At 41.9% G+C, this 22,716-nt stretch overlaps 1 protein-coding gene across 1 annotated transcript in view; it reads right to left on the reverse strand.

Annotated features, from left to right (window-relative positions):
* ptprga (protein tyrosine phosphatase receptor type Ga) overlaps positions 1 to 22,716 on the reverse strand; it is a 399,554-nt gene that overhangs the window by 308,496 nt on the left and 68,342 nt on the right. Inside the window, exon 2 of the mRNA XM_039770749.1 lies at positions 2,828 to 2,932. Within this exon, the coding sequence (XP_039626683.1) occupies positions 2,828 to 2,932 (105 nt within the window). The remainder of the gene's footprint in view (positions 1 to 2,827; positions 2,933 to 22,716) is intronic.

Below are 22,716 nucleotides of genomic sequence, written 5' to 3' on the forward strand. Positions count from 1 at the left end.
ATAATTTCCCAGCTGAATTTAAATGAATAACTTAATATCACACTCCAGAAGAAGGAGGCATTACTTCTAGTTTTTATTATTTTATTATAATTACACTCATCACTGTGATTAACTTTATATGCTACTTAAGGCACAGATTATGCAAACGAATAAAGTGGAGGTTATATAAGCACCGTAAATTTCATCCATCCACTTTATGAACAGACATACAGTATTCTATGGAAAGAATCACCAGGTGCCAAAACATGTCCTGGCATTGCCAAGCCCACAAATTCTAATTGAGTTACCAAAATCTGCGTATAAAAAGGTAGAGTGCATTCAGAAAGTATTCAGACACACTTCACTTTCTGCACACTTTATTGTGTTGCACATTTATTTAAAATGGATACATTTGCCATTTTTGCCAATCAACCTATAACTAAGATGGATGGACTTGAGTGAATGGCCTGTTCTCGTCACAATATTTCTAACGTTTTGGGAGAAAAGGCATAATCAAGAAGTGCGGAAGAATCACCACCTGGAAGTCAAGAATATGGGAGTCTTAACCTTTTAAACAAATACCAAAAGTCAAATTTAAATGGACTTACCAAAAATTTAGCAACCAGAATATCAAAAAACAAATTATAAGAATCGCAAGAAGGTGTGGAGTTTTCTGTAATCTTGGACAAAGAAGGGGCCAAAGCGACAAACTTTTATCCAGTTTTTCCAATGACATCACACAAAGTGCAAATACGGGTCGCTAAAAGGGAAACATTGCATCCGATGGCAGTAGCCAACAGTAAACCAAAATTGTGATGAAACTACACAATATAAATATAAAAATGCTGAAGAAGAGTCCAAACAAAAAAACAACATGATAATCAAAATTCTCATGAGCAAAAACCTCACTACAGTGAGAAAATAGTGTGGAAAACATGCAGAAAAAACTATAATAAATGAAATACAGAATGACATCATAAAATACAAGAGTAATGGGGAAGACCGGCAATTTGGTCCTCTCTAGAAATCCTCAGCAGGTATGCCCTGGTACCACACTTGGCAGTCTGCATTAAGAACTGTGATGAACAGTCTTTGACAGAGGAATAAGGAGGACCACAATCTCTGGAGGTGGGACAGTGGCTTGAACCAGTGCTCCAGGAGGAGAGGAGCTGAAAGGCTTAGATGAACCTCATCATGCACTGTGTGAAAGGTTGAACCCTGGAAGGCTGGCCATGGCAGGATGTTTTGGGACTTTTGTAATTGCTACTTCTGCCTGGCCTTCATGTCATCCACAGGCCCAGGAAAAACTTTCCTTAGCTTCTCCTTCAGCCACAACCCTGAGCGTGGCCAAGCATAAAAGGGAGCAGAGTCTTGTATAAGATATGAAGGGGACTGTAAAAGAGGACTTCACTGAAGAGCATTGATTTCCAACAAATAAAACCTGAACACATTAGTACAAATACAGTGGTTTATGCAACTTATTTTATGCCCAATACCATCCTAAAAAACATCAGTGTCCCTGCTACCGTGGACTGGGTAAACAAAGTTAGAAAATGGATAGATGAATGAAGTACCAGTAATATATAGCAGTTTTCACAACAGAGTATTCTACTACAGCTTCGTCTTGTCGTGGAGGCGTCACAAAGGGACCCCTCTTCACCAATAATATCCCCAATTTAGCCTCTACCTGTTTATCTTGTAGTCAGGTGTCAGACTGTGATTTCACCGAAATTGATCACAGACAGCCCAAACCAGGCATGACTACACATTTCATGTATCATTAAGTTACCCAGAGACACTAACAGAGTGTACTACAATCAAAAACAGGAGCGGTTACAACATTTATTCACTCATTATAAATCTGAACCATTGATGTTCTTAACTGCTAAAATGTACCAAAACTCTGAAGCAAAGTGATGAAGGTGGCATTTACCCCAAATACAACCTGGATGGATAGCAGCACTACTTGTTGATGAGTAAACAGCAAATGAACATGGAGCCTAGCGATTCCATCAGGTCCTAACTTATTTCTCAAATCTTCCATTAGTCAATGCTTTATCCACAACAGCTTCTCCAAGATGGAGAAATGAGACCTGGTAACCACTCTTCAAAGTTCCGCTCATATGACACCAGTAATGGGTGATGTTGTTCTAGATCTTGCCGCAACACCAGGCCAGTTGTCCCTTCACCTCCGATATCAGGTCTACATAAACCTTAAGCCCATCTGTAAAAGCACACAGTGTAAAACTTTCAATCAAGAAAGGACTCATGAAGTGTTTTATTCGGCTCCCTTTATGGAAGAGCATTTTTTTTATTAAAAGGTCTACATAAGAACATCTAACGACACCACCATCCTCAACAAGCATCCTCCTCTCTACACCTGAAGCCATCCTTGTCAGGTACAAAGGCATTACCAGCACATGAAAGCCATAATTGTCATTATCCATTTTAGCACTCCAACATGGTTGAATGTAGTATGGGTGTTAAGTCAGCTCCACCCAGACAAAGAATCCCACTGAGATCAGCCAATTCTGGGTACCAGTAAGACAGCCAGCGACATCACACACATATATATGTCAGCCTGGTTCTTGATACACAGGTACATTTACCAGAAAAGCTGAAAGTATCGTCAATAAGACAAAAACAACTAAAAATGAAGAAAATCCAACAAGCTAGAAACATGAAAAACTTATGATCCCAAAAATGTCAAATGGCACCAAAGCCAAAAACAAGAGAAGCGTCAGTCCATTACACTTTACTGAATGAATCATACAAAATAGAAGAACGAGAATCCCTACCAGCGGTCCGGCCCAGCTCTGCACAGCAGTACAAGAACAAATGAGCTCACCTGAGTAGGCCCAGTATGGGATAGAGGAGGCTCTTCTCTGCCGCATCTGTGGTCCAGCACCATGTCTCCTTCCTCGTAGAAATCCAACCTGACCTTCTGTCCGAGCTGAAAAGAATAATAAAAGACAGATGAGTAGGCAAAGTGAGAGTGAGAAACAGGAAGAGGCTGTGCAGTAGGGGAAGTGGGCCACAAGATCACAGCAGACAGAGTGGAAAGAGCAAATGTCTCAGGAAGAGACTAAACACCCTCTGGACTGACACTGAGCTATTCTTCATGGACAGAGGTGCAGAAATGTGCCCAGAGAAGGACATGCACAGAGCGCGTATGCCCGCTTGTAAATGTGTGTGTGTGAGACTCAGAGGCGATATACACACATACACAAGCAGTGAATCTATGCATTTGTGATTACTAACCCGGGTGCCACTGTGTATATGTGTGTGTATAAAATAATAAATATATATAAGCGTGCAGTCTGAGCACAAGAACTTTGCACCTGCCTGTCTATCTGTGACAGGACTGGTTCTGAGCTGGTGCAGGAGTGTGTATGCAAACTCTCACTATCATACAATAATTCTGTGCATGTGTGAGTGCTTGTGTGTGTGTCCGCCTGGATGCCAATGGGAGAGTGCATTTTGGGCACGAGGATATGGCGCACAGTTACTCTGTGTATGTGTCATTTGAATGAGGTAATTCTGCACATGTATGTGCTCCCCTAAGTGTGAGGACGTACCTGTATGATACAAGCACGGTGATTCTGTGCACACCATTTGAAATTTTGGAATGAGGCAACACTTAAATGAAAAAAAATAAATAAACGTAAACCAAAATCAAATCAAATACAATACAAGGCTGACTGAAGTTATCGTGTGCTAGGGATGCATCATCTATAAAAAAAAAAAAAAAATCCAACCTAACTTGAAAATCTCATTAAAACATTTCTTATTTTTTCCCCACCAAAGAAGAAAATACATTTTGGGTGCAAATCTTCCCCAGGAAAGCCTTTTAAAATTTAGGAAAGCGGACTCCCAGTGTCCACTGATTTCCACCCCTTGTTTTCTCCACTCTCCAGCTTTCATTGCCGGCTCACTTCCCACTGCCTGCTTTAATCAGCAGCTCTGCCACCTGATGGTAGTGAAGTCAGGCTGGCGGAGGTGCCACCAGGGCACTTGGGGCCAAAGCCGGCTGTCTGTTTTCATAAATCACCATGGCTAGAGTGGTTCTCTGCATCATACATACATCCTGGAAGTGGGGAGGATTAGGAGGGGTGTTGGGGGGAGCACTACGAATCCAGTCCCAAGATCAGGTAAACTCCTGAAAGACTATCTTGGCCTGCTGCTTGCCACCCCAGTGTTGTCTCCAGTCACTAAATCATTGTACTGGAGGACACATGGGCATTATAGCATAGAACTTGGGGATGGCTGACATGCCCACCATTCAGGTTGCCCCAGATGGATGAGCTATCCCACAGATGCTACTGACCTTGCAGAGCACAGATTTCCTAATCGCATCCAACCCTAATTCCTCCATGATCTGACGCTGACCCCCCCCTTCACTGCCCCCCACTCCTCAGGTCTTTAGAATAGAAGTCCATGAGTAACCTTGAATGCCGATGAAGGCGCTTGGTACGGTTTTACTATGAATTACAGTATCGATTTCCAATGCTCTTGGAACAGAAAATTAAATTATGCAGTAATGCCCGACTTTGCTGCTCCACAGCTGCCAACCTGCACTTTTTATTTAAGAGAAACGCACACTTCAACAGCCAATTTAGAACAGGTAAAAGTCACAACCCCAGCCCCCTGATGCTGTCCCTCAAGGAAGGATGCGACTGTTCACAAGAACAGCGAGAATGGTATCTGCTCCAAAAATGGAACTCTTTGGGCAGAATTCCAAGCACCGTGTCTGGCTAACACCAGGCACTGCTCTTCACCTATTTAGCACCATGCTTTGATGGCAGTATCATGATGTTACTGGTGTACAGGAACAGGGAGACTGGTCAGAATTGAGGGAAGGATAAATGCAGCCAAAAACAGAAAAATCCTTTAGGGGGAAGCCTTCTCCATAGTACCTCAGACTTGGGCAATGGTTCACTTTTCAACATGACAATGACCCAAACACACAGTTCCCATCCAATCGATTGGAGCTGAGGGGATTGGCCATGAAGAATAAGACAAACTGCACAAATCCAGGTGTGCAAAGCTTGAGGAGACTTACACAAGACAACTCGAAGCTGCAACTGCTGCCAAAGACGTTTCTACAATGTACTGAATTAAGGGTCTGAATATTTCTAGGAATGAGAGATTTCAGTTTTGGATTTTTTATTAAATTTGCAAGAGATATTTTCACTTTGTCATTATTGGTTATCGACTGTGAACTGATTGGCAAAAATGGAAAATGTAATCATTTCAAATTAAATTTACAACACAATAAATTGTGAAGAACATAAAGGGGTCTAATTTCTAGCCATGGTATTCTATTCAGGGTCACTTGTGTGATCCTAAACATATTACACTAAAGGCAGGAACCAACCCTGAAATGGCATCAGTCCAGCACAGGGCACACTTATTTGTATGGGTCTGATTAAGCCAACACGTACACCTTGGACAGGTAGGAATGAACTGCTAGTACATAAGAAGTTTACAAAAAGGACCTCTTTTGGATATTTAGCTGCATCTCCAACTCTTAAGTTTCACAATGAAAAGTGCCATGTAAAGGTTAAAGGCTTTGAATTGTAAAGAAATGAGGTGCTGCTTCCATTGTTCATTGTTACAAGGCAGTGGAAGTCACATGAATTCAAGCTGTGGCACTCACGGGAGACGTGAGCGGTGTGAAATACAAAGAACACCTGGTTGGGGTAGGAAGGCACAAAAATAACTTCTTGGAGCCACCCAACAGAATGTCCCCAAGGAGGCACAGCAATGAAAGTGAGCAGAGAGCAATCTGTTTATTGACGGCCGTTCAGTTACTAGCAGCACTCCTTGTGATTAATTAGCAGTGCTTTCTCTTCCAGACTTTCCAGCCCCGCTCACGATCTGAATCGCTGGAAAGAGAAACAAGTCCAGAAGACTGGAAAACACACACAGGGGGCCTGCCATAGGAGCTCCAGAGTGTTACATTGCCGCAGTACCTCGTGGGAGTCACTAGGGGTGCCTATGGTAACTAGAGGCTGAGGTGAAACACTAATTACAAGAGCTTGGAGGAGTTCAAAGCAACAAAAAGGAAATGTCTGCACTCGGGGTTGAGGGCCAAAGTGGTGGGGTCTGTGGTTGTTGCCAATAGCTCAGGCCTAGAATCTTAAATCCTGGGCATGCAACCAGCTGGAAGTGGGGGGACAGAAGCAGAAGAAAAATGATCCAACTTATTTATACTTATTTATCACATGCTCAAGCAAACAATTTGCTGGAATAATTTTGTTAGCTTGTCTATTTAAAATTTCTTGCAATAGAATACTTTAAAACTTGGACTGTTATAGCTTCAGACAGACAAAGTTTGAAAAGGAGTTAGAAGATTAACGAAAGAAACCAGTAGATCAGTGATAATGTGCATCTAAGCCAAAACCCAAGATAAAAATCTGTTGTCAAAAAGCAAAAACTAAAGGAATAAAACACTAGGAATCAAAGACAGAAAAGTCAGCAAAAGCACTAAAAGATTTAGGTTTTGAATCCACAGCTTGGATGCATTGTGATCACAGGTCATGACCTTCAAGAACACACCCTAACAACCAGTGCTTTAGCTCTGACAAGAGGAGACCAAAATAATCATGGCCACAAAATTACAAAATGACAAAAGTAAAATGGTCTACAAAATATTTCAAAATTAAAATAAAAAGGAATAGAGAAATGTTCACATTAGAATTAGATGAAGTGATTGAAAATTAACAAAATTAGCACAGAAATTCCAGAATTAAATCATACTCCAAAAAAATTAGGAAAAAGACACAAACTCCTAACAATCAGTCAAGGGGAGACAGGAAAGGTTTTTTTTTTTTTGTTAAAGTGAAAGGATCGGGAGATGGATGAAATCAATAAATATATGGAGTTCTTCCTGTGGTCAGGTCAGTTACCCTCTCCTGATGGCTTCTCAGAGCTGAAAGGTGAAAATGGAAGAAATTGGCAATGTGAGTGAGTGCCCCCTTCTTGATCCCATCATGGTGCTGTTTACTTCAGCAGAGCCAGGAAGGTGATCCCCAGGGACATTTGAAGATCTTACTTTTGCACCAAAGACTAACCACTAAAATTAATTCTTAAAATACTTTCACTGAATAATTCATTGGCTGAAAGTTCCCTGTGATGGTGTGTCAAAGAGAGGATGTGCAGGGTTGTTCATAAAGGCTCTCAGTTTTGCTTTAATTCCCTCCTTCACTAGGACCTCCAGGGGTGTCCTATAACTAAGCCTGCCCTTTTAATCCACCTGTTGATTCGGTGAGCCTTTCCCGAAGTGATGTTACAAGCACAGCACACTACAGCATAGAAAAATCGCACTAGCCATCACAGAGCTATAGAAGACATAGAGGATGTCACTTTTCACATTAAAGGAACAGTCTCCTAAGGAAAATAAGCCTGCTCTGTCCTTTATTTTACAGTTCCTCTGTGTTCTGAGACTAGTCCAACCTGTCATTAAGGAGGTCCCCCAAGTACCTAGAGGAGTGGACCAACTCTACATCTACTGCCAGTATAGTGACCAGACATAGAGGCTCTCTGGTATGGTCAGTAAGCAGTTCCTTGGTTTTGTTGATGTTAAGTTGCAGACAAATTTCAAAACTTCTCCCCCTGACTCCTCTCCTCTGCCTCATCCTCTTATCAATCTACCCATAAGTGAAGACTCATCTGTGAATTTCTACAAGTGACATGATCTGCTCTTATATTTATAGGTGTATGGAGTGAAGAGAAAAGGAGACAGGACTGTTCTCAGTGATGCTCCAGTGTTGCTCACACAGTCCTCGAGTCTCACAAACTGCAGTCTGCGTGACATTTAGTTCATCATCTAGGACAGCACAGGCTCGCCCACCTGCATATCACTGAACTGACCCCCTAACAGGGATGGCTGGATGGTATTGAAGGCACTGGAGAAATCAAAAAATCCATCATCCTCAGAGTGTTGCCAGCTTTGTCCAGGTGAGAATAAACATTGTTGAGCAGACAGAAAATTGCAACTTCCACTCCAGTCTTTATCTGTTAGACAAACTGCAGTGGGTGCAGGTGGTCTACCACAAGACGACTCATACAGTCCAGGTCTAGGCTCACAAAGGTCTTCATGATACGAGATATAGTATACTTTTACTTAGAAAAATTATTTTAAGAGAAATAAACTTTTAAAAGTGACCCAGGCAGACACCTGTAGGGCATGCTCAGAATTGTAGTTGGGTTCCGAGAATACCGCCAGGGGGTTACTGCAGGGATAAGTGATCTCTACTTTGTGGGGCTTGCACCCAACTCGGAAGTGCTTCCTGTGGGTAATGTCCTGGCACTGAAAGTACTATCATGTCAGGGAGCTGGAGGGTAGTGGACAAGGGTTGCCTGGAGTTGAGAGGAGGAAGAGGACTGCGATTATAATTAGAATTGTTCTTGTGCTTTTAGAATATGATCCTGCAAAAGGTATTGAGGAATTTTGTATAATAAATATGTATTATATAAACCCATGACTGCATCTGTGCACTTCTGTCTGGAGCTCCCCCTATTGGTTTCTATACCAATGATATCCGATATGGTGGTCCACAAGGCTCTATCCTGGGTCTGCTGTTCTTCTCAATCTACATGCTTCCGTTAGGTCAGATTATTTCAGGTTACAACATGAGTTACCACAGCTATGCTGATGACACACAGCTGTACTTATCAATAGCACCTGATGACTCCGACTTTTTCGATACACTAACACAATGTCTTACTGGTATTTCTGAATGGATGAATAGTAATTTTCTCAAACTAAATAAAGAGAAAACTGAAATCTTAGTAATTGGCAATAATGGATTCAATGAGGTTATCAGAAATAAACTTGATGCACTAGGATTACAAGTTAAGACAGAAGTAAAAAACTTAGGGGTAACCGACTAGATTATTGTAACGCACTCCTCTCAGGACTACCCAAAAAAGACATAAATCATTTGCAACGAGTGCAGAATGCAGCTGCTAGAATCCTAACTGGGAAAAGAAAATCCGAACACATTTCTCCAGTTTTGATGTCACTACACTGGTTGCCTGTGTCATTCAGGATTGACTTTAAAATACTGCTTATGGTTTATAAAGCCTTAAATAATCTGCTCCATCTTATATATCAGAATGTCTGACACCTTATATTCCAAATCGTAACCTCAGATCCTCAAATGAGTGTCTCCTTATAATTCCAAAAGCTAAACTTAAAAGAAGTGGTGAGGCGGCCTTCTGCTGTTATGCACCTAAAATCTGGAATAGCCTGCCAATAGGAATTCACCAGGCTGATACAGTAGAGCACTTTAAAACACTGCTGAAAACACATTACTGTAACATGGCCTTCTCATAACTTCACTTTAACTTAATACTGATACTCTGTATGTTCAATTCTTCATAATAACTATTCATGGTGGCTCTAAAATCCGTACTGACCCCTACTCTCTCTTCTGTTTCTTTTTCCGGTTTCTTTGTGGTGGCGGCCTGCGCCACCTCCACCTACTCAAAGCATCATGATGCTCCAACATTGATGGACTGAAAGCCAGAAGTCTACGTGACCATCATCATCAGGTCCTTCCATGAAAACTCTAAATACAAAGAGGACTGTTTGATTTATGTTAGGTTGATTGCCCAGAGGAGACTGGGTGGTCTCGTGGTCTGGAACCCCTACAGATTTTATTTTTTTTCTCCAGCTTTTGGAGTTTTTTTTTTGTTTTTTCTGTCCACCCTGGCCATCGGACCTTACTTATTCTATGTTAATTAATGTTGACTTATGTTTATTTTTTATTGTGTCTTCTATTTTTCTATTCATTTTGTAAAGCACTTTGAGCTACATTTTTGTATGAAAATGTGCTATATAAATAAATGTTTGATTGATTGATATATCACTTGCATACACATAATCAATGAATTATTGATAGATAGAGAGATAGATATATATACACATACATACATACATACATACATACATACATACATACACACACATACTGTACATACAGTACATATATGCAATATAGACATGTGTTTGGGTGTATAGACTGTATACTGTCCAATGTCTCGTCCACTTTGCAGAGATCCATTCTCACTTTGACATCAAAGTCTTTTTCTGATGATCAGTGTCCAAAAAACTAAATTAAATCCACTGGGATTCAATGTTGTAGAAACAATAAAAACTTTCATGGGGGTGAATGAATACTTTTCTATAGACTCTGTGATATTCTGCACTACAACATGACTTCCTGCACCACAAGTCCTTTAGGGCAGATGTGTCAAGTGTGCCCATGATTCCCGGATTTGCTAAAAGGAAGTATTGGGGTCAGTATGGTTGCTGTTTCCACGGTTTATGGCTCATAAGGAGGCAGTCAAGAAGCACATCAAGACGGCAGCCTGTCAGGGGGTGTTACCATGGTAACGTTGTGCTGCTTACGCCAGCATGCATTGAAATGTGAGCGCTGTGTCCGCACGCAGGAGTCCAAACGCACATGGTCTGCTTGTCCTTGGAGAGAAAGATTTGGAGGGGGGTGTGGGTTCGGACAAGTGGGAATAACGTAGCAAGTCAGAAGTAGAGATGTATGTCCAGAGCACTATTCAGGGTCTGGGAAGGCCATCTACTGGATGCCCATAGGATCTGAGATGGCATGGATTTTTTTTCTCCCTTATGTGCTTCGTGTACCCCAAACTTTCATCTATATGTCCCACCAGGATATAAGCACCTACAGTGACAGAGAGAGAGAGAGAGAGAGAGAGAGAGAGAGAGAGAGAGAGAGAGAGAGAGAGACAGAGGGATTGAGCAGAAGAGAGCAGAACACTCATTAGCATTCTTCACAACTCACGACGGCACCTTCAAGACTGAAGGACACGCGCGCCGTCTCCGACACAGCAACACAATCAGCTTTATATTCCAATAAAATAGGCAGTCGTGTTTCTCCAGAGTCGCTGGCCTTGAATGGATGGCCATGGAGTCAGAGGACGGGGGTTCATTATGCAAATGAAAATTCGACTTTACTGTAACTGAGAAAGCTGGGCAGAGAAATATGTAAAGAAAGAGAGTCGCTCAGCCTTAGCATTGAACTGTTGATCAGATCTTTATTTGTTTTCATTTCAAAAGTTTAACGTTGTTGCTGTTAAACCGAGAGCTTAGAGAAGACCTCAGCCCTTCTACGCTGGATTGTCTCTTCAGTTTCTACAATTTGCTCCTTGCTATTAAAATTCAACCCAGTGTCATGATCCAGCAGCATACCACCCGACATCCTGGGAAGAAGGGAAGCAAAGTGCAGCATTACGGCCAACAGCCCAACAGCCAAAAAAGAGCAACTGGCTGTGCCTGGGGCGAGTGGTACGACAGGTTGGCAGATCCTTGTTGCATTATTAAAATGCCTTTTGCTCCCCGCCTAAGCGTGCCTTCTATGAAACAGCATGGCAAAAATGAGGATATCAAACAGGCTCCCATCCTTACACTGCAGATCAGGCACCTTTTCAGAAGGCCTGCTGTTTTGAAGTATTTTTTTTTTTAACCCCAGAAAGCCTCATGTTCTCCTTTCCAAAGGTAATGTGATGCCTGGTTAGCTGAAATGCTCCTTAATCCAAAAAGTGAATGTTAAATCATGATTCTGAGTGCCCTGGTTTGGGGGCATCCCGCATCACCACTGATACACTCTACATGACCAGAAACTTACCCAAAGCCTTAGGATATAAAGGAATGAACTAAAAAATGAAAAGAGCAAAAGCAGTCCCTGAGAAGGAACACTCCTGGATGAGAGCTGCCACCCAGTTGAGTTCTGACCCATCAGTAATTCATTGTCCAGTTTCAACCTGCTTACCTATACTCACTCCACAGACTTGAATAAAGGCCATTAATCTGACAAGTCCCTAGTGAGGAGCAGGAACCATCTGGGGGCTCACTGGATGGGTCAAACACCATTCAGAATTAGACCGCCCAAAGCACTTTGTGCCATTCAGTCAGCGCTTTAGCCTTTGATAGGACATCATAGGGGCATCTGGTAAGCAGCGGAATGGAGAAGAAACATGGTATTATTGGATTAAAAGAAACGTTTATGAAATGGAAAATCAGATTGAGCAAAATGGGACAAAAAAAAAAACAAACCTAGACAAAAACTAAGATGATGATGGTAGGTGCAAAAACAAGGAACTGTACAAGAATATGGAAGGTGGCAACACGGTGCATGTGGTAGAGGCATAGGTTCCAACTCTGTCAAGTGCACAGAATGTGAGACATGGGTGCATGGGAAAGTGCAGCAGTACAAAGTAGAGGCTGGTAAAGACCAGCATCTTCATCGTGTGCAGAAGGTGCAGCGGTGGAATACTATAGGCAGTCAACAGTACAGTGGGATTTTAGAGTCCTTGGCTTCAAGCCTGAACACATTTAAATCAGCCTTGCTTCTCATGCTGCTGGGACAGGCATCACACGATCAGTGAACACATGGATGAAGTCGGTTCAGTTTGCCTAAAATTCAAACCAATCTCTTAGGAGAGATGCTGTTAGCAGCATTTTTGCTGTTATCTACATCACTGTGATGCAGGTTTACATTTTGTTAGGCTGAATTTAGCAATTTATTCATAGCTGCTTATTCTCACAGGTCAGTGATAATATGACTAGCCAAGATATACATGGATACGGGTCAACAAACCTGACCAACAACCAGAAAAGTCAAATTCTACATTTTAATTGTATTTGACTTTTGTCTAGCCCATGTCTTCAGTCCAGTGGGAACACTTGTTAAATTCACTGGGAAACCGGGCACACTCCTCACATGTGCTGCACTGGATGGAACAAATTACATGGTTTAACGGGCACTAGAAATGGTGAAATCATATTGGACCAGAGCCTTCGAGAACAGAGAGAGGCTTCTGTGTTTAACTTTAAGAACAAATACGTTACAAGAGAGATTGAATGGAATGGCAAATACTGCCTTTGAAAAAATAAAATCTGGATAATGATAATTTAATAGGAAGGTTTTCTGGAGTGAAAAAGTTAAGGAAAACATTTCATGTGATCCTCAAGAATAAGTCTTACATTTTGCATAAATGATGCTGATTTTATAAATGACTCATAACGTGCTGATAGCACTTTATTATCTAATGCGTTTCTTGACCCAAAAGAATTGCTTTTCTTGATAAATAATATATAAAAAAGGAACATTTTCCTCATTAATTCTACTGCAGAAGTGTATGCCTATCCAAAAACAAGAATATAAGCAATACAAATAAGTATTTAAAAAGGCGCCAGTTTTACTTCACATATCTGCATTCACACATACACACGCACATCAGAGGACCTCCTCACAGACTCGGTCAAGGTACATAATAACCTGCCAGGATGGGAAAAGGGTGCCATTGCTAAACACAGTCATCTCCTCCTTTCCCCAAAATGCAGAGAAACCACCCAGTGAGGGCGGAAATTACCCCATCCCTTCCAGTTCAGACTCTATAAAAACTCAAGCCTCCCATAAGTAGCCTTCCTGGCATAAGCTCCCTGATGGATGGACCTCCAGTACCACGGGGACCTTGGCTAACCAGCCCAGCAAGCCCCATTTGTTTAATTATGATAACCCTATAACGGGAAGTACACTCCGAAGAGCGTTCCTTTTTTGTTTTGCCTTGTGGAAGTCGGCCTTTATTCATGGACCAGCTTCAACAGAAAACTGATCCTCCATCACTTATCTTTACAGGTAAAATGGCTCCTTTTTTCTGAACCAATAGTTTTCATTTTTGGGTTTATTTTCTCAAAAACAAAGCAACCAAATTAAACAGTGTTACAGTGGAGATTCGCTAACTGTTTGTTTATCTGCTCTGCATATAAAAATAAAAATAAACACATACACATACAAATACAATAAACACTGACAGACATCAACAGACCGCCCCAAGTCCAATGTCCACAACTTGTAATGAGTACACTTGACTGTAATCGTGCCTGTCCTTCTCAAATGAAGTAAATTCCAAGTCTGCCACCTACAGCAACTGACAATTTTCTCAAGAAAGGACAAATAACCAGAATTTCTGCTGTCGTCTCTGTCTAGGAAGGACAGACAGCCAAAGTTCCCATTCTGCTTTCAATAAGGATAAAAAGACGGCCACTTTCCTGTATTTGATAAACAGCCAGAACCTTCATGCTGGAGGAGAGAAAGACTGAACTCCCTACAAAGTGCTGTCAAAACTATGTGGACACCCCTCCAAGTTATTGAGTTCCGGTGTTTCATTGTTCACAGGTGTATCAAATCAAGCACATGGCCATGTGTTCTGCATTGATAATCACTGGGGTCACACTGAAAAGCTCAGTGACTTTCAACATGGTACTGTCATAGAATGTCAGTACACGAAGTGTCTGCTATGCTAGATCTGCCCAAGTTAACTGTAAGTAGTACTGTTGTGACGTGGGAGTGTCAAAGAGCAACAACAGCTCAGACAACAGACAGGACCACCAAGTCCTGAAGCAAGGGGAAAAAAAATGCCTATCTTCTGTTGTAACGTTCCAAACTGCCTCAACACCCGGACAAGAACTGCACATCCGAAGCTTCATGAAATGGCTGAGCAGCTGCACACAATGCGCAATACCAAGCGTTGGCTGGAGTGATGTACAAAGCACATTGGCATGGGGCTCTGGAGCAGTGGAAATGCTTTCTCTGGAACAATGAACCATGCTTCAATATATAAAGTCTGATGGATCAATCTGGTTTTGGCGGATGTCAGGAGAACACTAATTTCTGTAACCACCGAAAGTTTGGTGGAGGAGCAAAAATGGCAGGATTTGAGCTCAACTTACTGGTTCAGTGATGGGTGTGGTTAAAGCTACAGCAGACAAATATATTTTATACAATACGATACAATTTATTTTAGTATAGCCCAAAATCACACAAGAAGTGCCGCAATGGCCTTTAACAGGCCCTGCCTTTGGAAAGCCCCCCAGCCTTGACTCTAAGAAGACAAGGAAAAACTCACAAAAAAAAAAAAAAACCCAGTAGGGAAAACATGGAAGAAATATTGGGAAAGGCAATTCAAAGAGAGACCCCTTTCCAGGTACGTTGGGTGGGTCAATAAAACACAATACGATACACAGAACAACTTGGTGGCAGCAGTTTGTTGAAGTCCCATGCCGATTCCAGCAGGACTATGCTACTGTGCACAAAACCAGGTCCATAAAGATCTGGAGGAACTCGTGTGGCATGCACAGAGCCCTGACCTCAAACTATTAGACACCTTTGGGATGGACTGGAAAGCAGATTATAAGGCAGGTCATCTCTTACAACACCAGCACCTGTCTTCACAGAAGCTATACGGGCCGAATGGGCTCAAATTCCCAGAGACACAATCTTGTGGAAAGGAGAGTGGGACCATCTCCATATTCATGCCCTTGGTTTTGGAATGGGATGTCCAACAAGCTTATATACATCTGATGGACAAGTGTCCACAAATTCTTGGCCATACAGTGTAAATATACTGGATGAGAAGCTCTGGCCCACCGCACCCCATAAGTATGTACGCACACACACATAAATTCTATTAGTAGACAGCAGGTGAGAGTTTACCAGAGTGCAGTACAAATGCCCCGGTGGCTTTGCTCACTGACAGAGAAGATATTACCAGTGTCACTAGAACTAGATCATAAACAGAGGGCACTATGCTGAACTATAATGGACAGAGCCCTAGAGATGATTACTCCTAGGGCACAGATTTGAGAAATGAGTACAAGTTACTGTAGCATATATAAACTGTATCTTATGTGAAAGAAAGTCACTCTACACTGGCATTGCCAACAGTTGCATCACCATGCAGGGAATTTCATTTACATTATTTATGCTAGCTAACAATTGTGCCAGTAAAGCCAAAGGGACGGGAAAAGAGATGCTGATAAACACAGCAGAGCTCAGCAGTCTCCGCGGAACCCACAAAGAAAACCAGAATTCTATTAATTTTAAAAAGCACATATACAGTAAGATACAGGAGGAGTCCGACATCAGAAAAGCCCTCTCACAGTTGTTTGTCTATCCAGGAGAGAGACAGAGAAGAGCACAACCCTGAGAGGGACACCAGGGTGTCAAGAAACTGGATCACTCTGGACACTTGCAGCCCTTCAGTTCTACTAGTGATTCAGGATTCCACTACCGGATGTTCTCAGTAAAGTTTCAACTAAGATGGTTATCCCTTCTCTGAAAGGTACATCACACTTTGGTGAAACCCGTCATACTAACACAACATTCCCACAAGCAATCATTCCTTTCATTCCTTTGGATTACTACATCAGTAAAGCCCAAAGGGAACTGTGTAAATTGAGAACACCTAAAATCAGTTCTTTACTGCCCATCAGTGGTCCCATGTCTTTAGTGTCTAAAAATTAGGTACATCTGTAAAGGTACAGCAAAATGACATGGCCCTGGGTTGTGGATTCAAAGCGATACCATGTCACCATATGGAGTTTGTATGTTATACCAGTGGTTTCATGGACTTATCTACACATACAGTGGTTTTCCTCCCAAATTCCCAAAGATGTGCATCTCTGCATGTTCTCCCAGTGTCCGTATCAATTTTTCCTTCAACACCCTAAAGATGCAGGTGTTAGGACATTTGAACATTGTAAAGTGGGCTGTTAAGGGTGGGTGTGTGTGTGTGTGTGTGTTTTGATGATTCCAGCCTCTAGAACCCTAACGAGACTAGATAAGCTCAAAAAATAAATGGATATTAATACTGTACATGGGGCATAGTGTCGGGGTGGCACAGCGGTTAGAACTGCTGCTTCACAGATTCATGGATCTGGGTTTGAATCACAGCCTGGTCACCACCTATGATTATTACCACTAATGAAGATGAAGTCTTCATGGAAGACAACTTATATGATCAGGATACATTACAACTATAAGATTTTGTAGGTCTTTAAAACTCAACTACATATTATTTTGGAGAAATTAGGTGAACAACAGCATTTAATTATAATGTACATTTTTATGAAAAAAGTGTAGGCTAAAGTGTTATACTTCCTGTAAGAAAGTAGTAACAGAAAAGTAAATATTAGAGGAAGTCAATAATCATTTTGTTGGGGTTGGCGGAGATCAAAATATAACAACCATCACCACCCCCTCAAACACATAAAGAAGCATTGCCATTGCTATGAGGAGGTCTAGTAGTACATTCTTGACACACTTCTGCAGAATAACTTGTTAGCTAGAAGTCCTCAATATGTTCCTAATGGACATTAGTTTTGTCTTTAATTTCTCTTCCACTACTACATCCAGCTGGTTCTGAGGATGTCCCATAACTGAGCTTGTCCTTTTAATTAGCTTGTTGATTTGGTTGGCTTCTGTTGATGTTATTGGCCCAAGCACATCAAACTGGCCATTACAAGAGATGTAGAAGATGTGAAGGATGTCACTACTCACATTAAAAAGAAACACATTCTCCCAAGGAAAAAAGAGCCTTTTCTGCCCTTTGTTCTATTGTTCCTGTGTGTCACTGGACCAGTCCACCTCCACTAACACCACCACCACTTCCACATCCAGCTTCTAAACAGTGATCAGACATAGTGGCTCTTTGGTGCTGTGAATGTCCATAAACAGTTCCTTTGTATCGCTGATGGCGAGTTGTAGACAATTCTCTCCTGACTCCTATTTTCTGTCTCATCCCCCTTTGTCAAAATACTCCATTAGTGTAGAATCCGAGAATTTCTGCAAGTGACCTGACCTGCTGTTAGATTTCTAGTCAGAGGTGTACAGTGTGAATGTAAAAGAAGACATGACTATTGCTTGTGGCCCCATTAAGAGTTTTTCGCAGTCTGCTAAACAGATAGTCCATTATCCAGGGCACCATAGCCTCATCTACATGCAGTTTAAACATTAACAAGAATGGCTGGATGGTACTGAAGGACTGGTGAAATCAAAAACCATCATCCTCATAGTGCGGCCAATTTTCTCCAGCAGACATTGTGGAGCAGAGATTGGAGTGGAGTGCTTCTGCCATGTTGGCCTAACTGGTGACACATATCACAACTGATTCTTCCTAGGAATAGGCACTGTCACAATGCCTGCAAAAACAACAAGTGACCAATTTGAGAAATGAACTCTGGTACTTGGCGCCACAAGGTAGCAGTGCAAACCACTGTGCCACCATAGCACATATTTAGAGGGCAGCATCAAGATATTCAAGAAAAGAAAAATTCACACAAAAAAAAGGCAGCCAGCAGCAGCAACCTCCCAGCTCACACCACCCTCCATTATTTTCTGCAAAGCCACTAGCAGAATGTCCAACAAACAGCAGCCTAAAGTGTTTAAAGTGATGATACATATCTGGGGAGGTAAATCACTCCTGTCAAAACTCTGAAGATTAAGGGAGTGGATACAAGAGCACAAAAAGGCTGTAACCGTGCGGGATGAAAGGCCAATATTTCAAACAGAAAGCAGCAATATGGCCCTCAAAGAATCCCGGGGAAAAGGAGATCAGCTAATGGATTGACGAGCACTCCTGGCAGAAAGCTACAAAAACCTTGTATGTGAACGCACGACTGACTGAGTGCTAAATGTGCTTCCTTCCCAATGCATTATGCTGACCGCTTCTCGGAGTCGGCAGTTTCAATTTCTCATTCAGGCTTGGCAAAGACTGAGAGGGGAAGGATAAAAAAAAAGTGAAGTCCTCTACTGGAAATGGGCACCAGATTTATGGGAAGGCAATGTTACGCCATCAAGGGCTGTACCTCTGACTTACCAGCTGCTACTAAATGACCGATGTTCAGAGCTCCAGAAAGGCTATCCCATAATAAGGAGGAGATCAGGTTTAATCAAACTAATAAACCCACATTAACTGGAGAGCTGCAGTCAGGCATGGAGTTTCTCCAGTTCCTGTGCAAGTTCTTCTATGAGGATGCAGCTTCCAACTCTACTATAATAATTAGGCAAAACTGCTCCAGACATGCCAATCTTACCAGACCTGGGGCCTCATGCAGAACGCCGTGCGTAGAACTGACACTATAACATGACGTAAGCATAAAAGCCAAAATATGCTTACGCACAGAAAAATCCGGATGCAGGAATCTGTGCATTCGCCAACTTCCGCGTTCTTCTGCTACATAAATCCTGGTCAGCGTGAAAAGCAACGCTCATGCACGCGCCTGCTGTCATGCCCCGTCTCCTCCCAGAATTATGCCTCTTTGAATATGCAAATCAATATAAATAGCCCTTAAGCTCCCCAATCTGTGAAAAGACAATGGGAAAATGGAAGAATTTCAGTGAATAGCATGTGGAGGCAAGGAAAAACATACTATTTGTTGGTTTAAACAGTGGTATAAACAACAAAAGGAAGCTGATCGAGTGACATTGCGTGTCGGAGAAACTCGAAGGCTCAAGTTCACAAAGTTGCACAGTGCCTGAAATAAAAAAGAACTTGTCAGATATCAAAGTCACCGTGAAAAAGTGAGTCGTAGCCCACTGTCCGAGTGTCACATGAAAGCTTATTAGGGTACAGAGAAAAAAAAAAAAAAAGGCACACAGTGTGAAAAAGCACGAAATGTCAACTTCAATCTCGAAATTTCCACTTTAATCACATAGTTTATTTTGTCATTAAAGTAGAACATCATAAACTTCATCTAAAAATCGTTTAATTAACCAGTTTCTTAAAAAACATTGTAATTAAAGTAGCACGTTAAATGCTTTGTTTTGTATGTGTTCTTCTATGTGCTCTGTGTGTGTGAATCACTACGTGCTTCTTAAACTGGCTTTCTCTTCCTCCGACAGGACACAGAATCCACTACATTCGTGACATTACAGCTCTCTGAATAACTAAAATACTAAGATGTATACGTGATATTTTCATGATGATAGGATTAATTTTAAAGCACGTTATTAATCATGGGAACACGGTGGCGCAGTGATTGTGTGCGACCTTCGATGAAATAATTTATTGCAGAAGTACTCGGGGGCGGCTCTAGGCTCGTGGCAGCCCTGGGCAGAGAAAGAATCGGTGGCTCCTTCGCCCGCCAATGTCAATATGGTATCTTATGCACTACAGATGGTCACGTCCGTTGCGGACACTGCATTGCCACCTCATGCTCATGACACAAGCGTTTAACTTTTGCCGAAATTTGCCACTGCGTTATCTGTCGTTATTTTCTCTTTCTGTTTTATATTCAATATATATTGGCGTGGCGGCCCCTGGGATTTGGCGGCCCTGTGCAGGTGCACAGTTTGCACGTGTCTAAGGCCGCCCCTGCAGTACTGTCTCTTTCAAACGTACTAACCAACAATTCCTGTCCTTCCTTTTCTTTCTCCTAGTAATTGATCGCCACACAGTCAGCTCTGTAATGGACGTTAAGCCATCTGTAAGCTTATAATGCCGATTCTTCAACACTTTTAAGGAACACTGAAATATCTTCACAGTACATGTTTAATTATTCTATCCTTCACACCAGTCACAGTAAAACATACAGTGCAAGGCAGGAACAATCCATGAGCGGGGCGCCAGATCCTTGCTAGTGTAGCAACACCGTGTCCTTTAATTATTAACAACTAGCAAAATACCCGTGCTTCGCAGCAGCAAAGTACTGCTTTTAAATTTTTATTAAAAAGAAAAGTAAACCTTTTTAAACTGAGGGAAAATATACCAATAATTATTTGTTAAGGATCTCTTTGTATACCACATTGTCAGTTCAGCAGTCCAGTTGTAATATGACCAAGCTGTGCGCTGAGCTCACTCTTGAGCATGCAACGTATAGTTGGCCACGTGAAAAGCAATCTTGCCTCAAATCAATGGCAACCTTTTGTAGGGTCCGTCCCCGAGACTTAATTGTCATCACGAAGCAGAGCCTTACTGGAAATTGGAGGCATTTGAATTGAAATGGGAGATCAGAGGGTATAATGGATGCGAGGAATAAAAACTCTCTACCCTGAGCAACTGCCAGTAAAAAAATAGTTGCCTCAATTAGGTTCTTTTGCAGACACGTGACCTGAAGTCTCGTGCCGTTACAAAGTTTCGGTGGTTGTAAGTTTTTCAGTAAGATTATTGGTGTCCCAAACCTCAAAGTTAGATAATGCTCAGGAGTGCTTGAAGGATTCAGAGTGTGGAGAAACCACACAGCGTGTCTATCAACTTGTGGATTTTTCTGTGAGTATTTGGCGGCAGCGTCACAAAGTTGTTTCCACAAGACCGCATTTCGCTCGGAGCGAAATGAAGTGAATAAAATGAGGCGAATGGGAGGGGAGATGATGACGCGACTCCCCCACCTGCCTTAATTGTCAATCCCTCCACAAACACACAAACACAGTCTCTCGGATCTCAACTCTCCTTTATATAAATCAGTAAAGGAGAGAGGACTAAACACTAAGGAAAAAGAATGGCAAGACCGCGTCAGCTGCGGAGCTGAGCTCAGAGCGAAATTAAGTGAATGAAATGACGTGAATGGGAGGGGATATGTGACTCCCCCACCCACCTTAACTGTCCATCCCTCCACAAACACAGTCTCTCAGCATGACAAACGCCAGAAGCAGCATGTCTATGAATTTAAAGTTAAGCTTTACATCTTGCTTTTCTATTTGTTTGCATAAGCACAGTCCTTCACCAGCAATTTTAACTCTGTTACAAAGTGATCAAAAGTCTCGTTTATACCCTGCGTCTTCTCATTAAACTTGTATCTCGCGAATATCGTATTCGTCGTAGGTATGACAAACGCCAGGGGCAGCGTCTTCATTTGCATAAGCACAGTCCTTCACCCGCGAATATTTACCTTATATGGGCAGGCACTCAATTACGTGGGAAGAGCGATGATGCAGGACGCAACTCCGCCTCACAAGGCCACCGAGCTGCAGGATATGGCCGTATATATGGATGAAAGTAGGTTCCAGTTATGACCGTTACGCATAGAATTTCGAAATGAAACCTGCCTAACTTTGTAAGTAAGCTGTAAGGAACGAGCCTGCCAAATTTCAGCTATCCACCTACACGGGAAGCTGGAGAATTAGTGATAAGTCAGTGAGCGAGTCAGGGCTTTGCCTTTTATTAGTATAGATATAGATTATTTAAATGAAGTTAAAGTTTTATCTGTATAATATAATAAACATATTTTGCTGCATTTCATCTTAAAAATGCTTTATAAAGTGGCTCAGGTTGTGCAATATTATAACTGTATCACAAGTTTACAGTGAGGTGATTGTACTCATAAGTACAGACAGGTCTACAAGGAGCAGTTGACGGACTAATTGAGTGCGTTTAGAGCTCTTGGGATGAAACGGTTTCTGAACAGCGAGGTCCGTACAGGACAGGTTTGAAGAGTTTGTCGTATGAGAGCAGTTCAAATAAGAAGCATGGCTGAGGCAGCATGTGCTTGATGCTGTATACTGATAATTCTCTTTCCGATCAGCGTCTCCGAGTAGTGCAGTGAGAGTAAAATGGAAAAAGATGATCTGCTATGGCAACCTCTAACGGGAGCAGCTGAAAGAAGAAGAAGGTGCAGTGAGAGCAACAACGCTAAAGCAGCTATGGTATTTAGAATAGTTTGACCATTCCGTGGACCATTATATTGTTACAGGTTATTTACAATCAGATGCATTAAACTAATAAACAACATGCGATTAAATTTCAGTGTATTTCTAAAGCCGCGTAAGGAAAAGAAAGGATAACCACACAGGAACAGTAGCGCTGCTTTGACGCTGGGTGCCGCCAGTCTGCAAAACCGAGCGGAGAACTTGCGTACGACAAGGTATGAGGTACTGTGGAAAAGTGCGTGGCTTTACGCCAAGTTTAGGTTTTATA

Source organism: Polypterus senegalus, chromosome 12, assembly GCF_016835505.1.
Source record: "Polypterus senegalus isolate Bchr_013 chromosome 12, ASM1683550v1, whole genome shotgun sequence".
Taxonomy (NCBI): Eukaryota; Metazoa; Chordata; class Cladistia; order Polypteriformes; family Polypteridae; genus Polypterus; species Polypterus senegalus.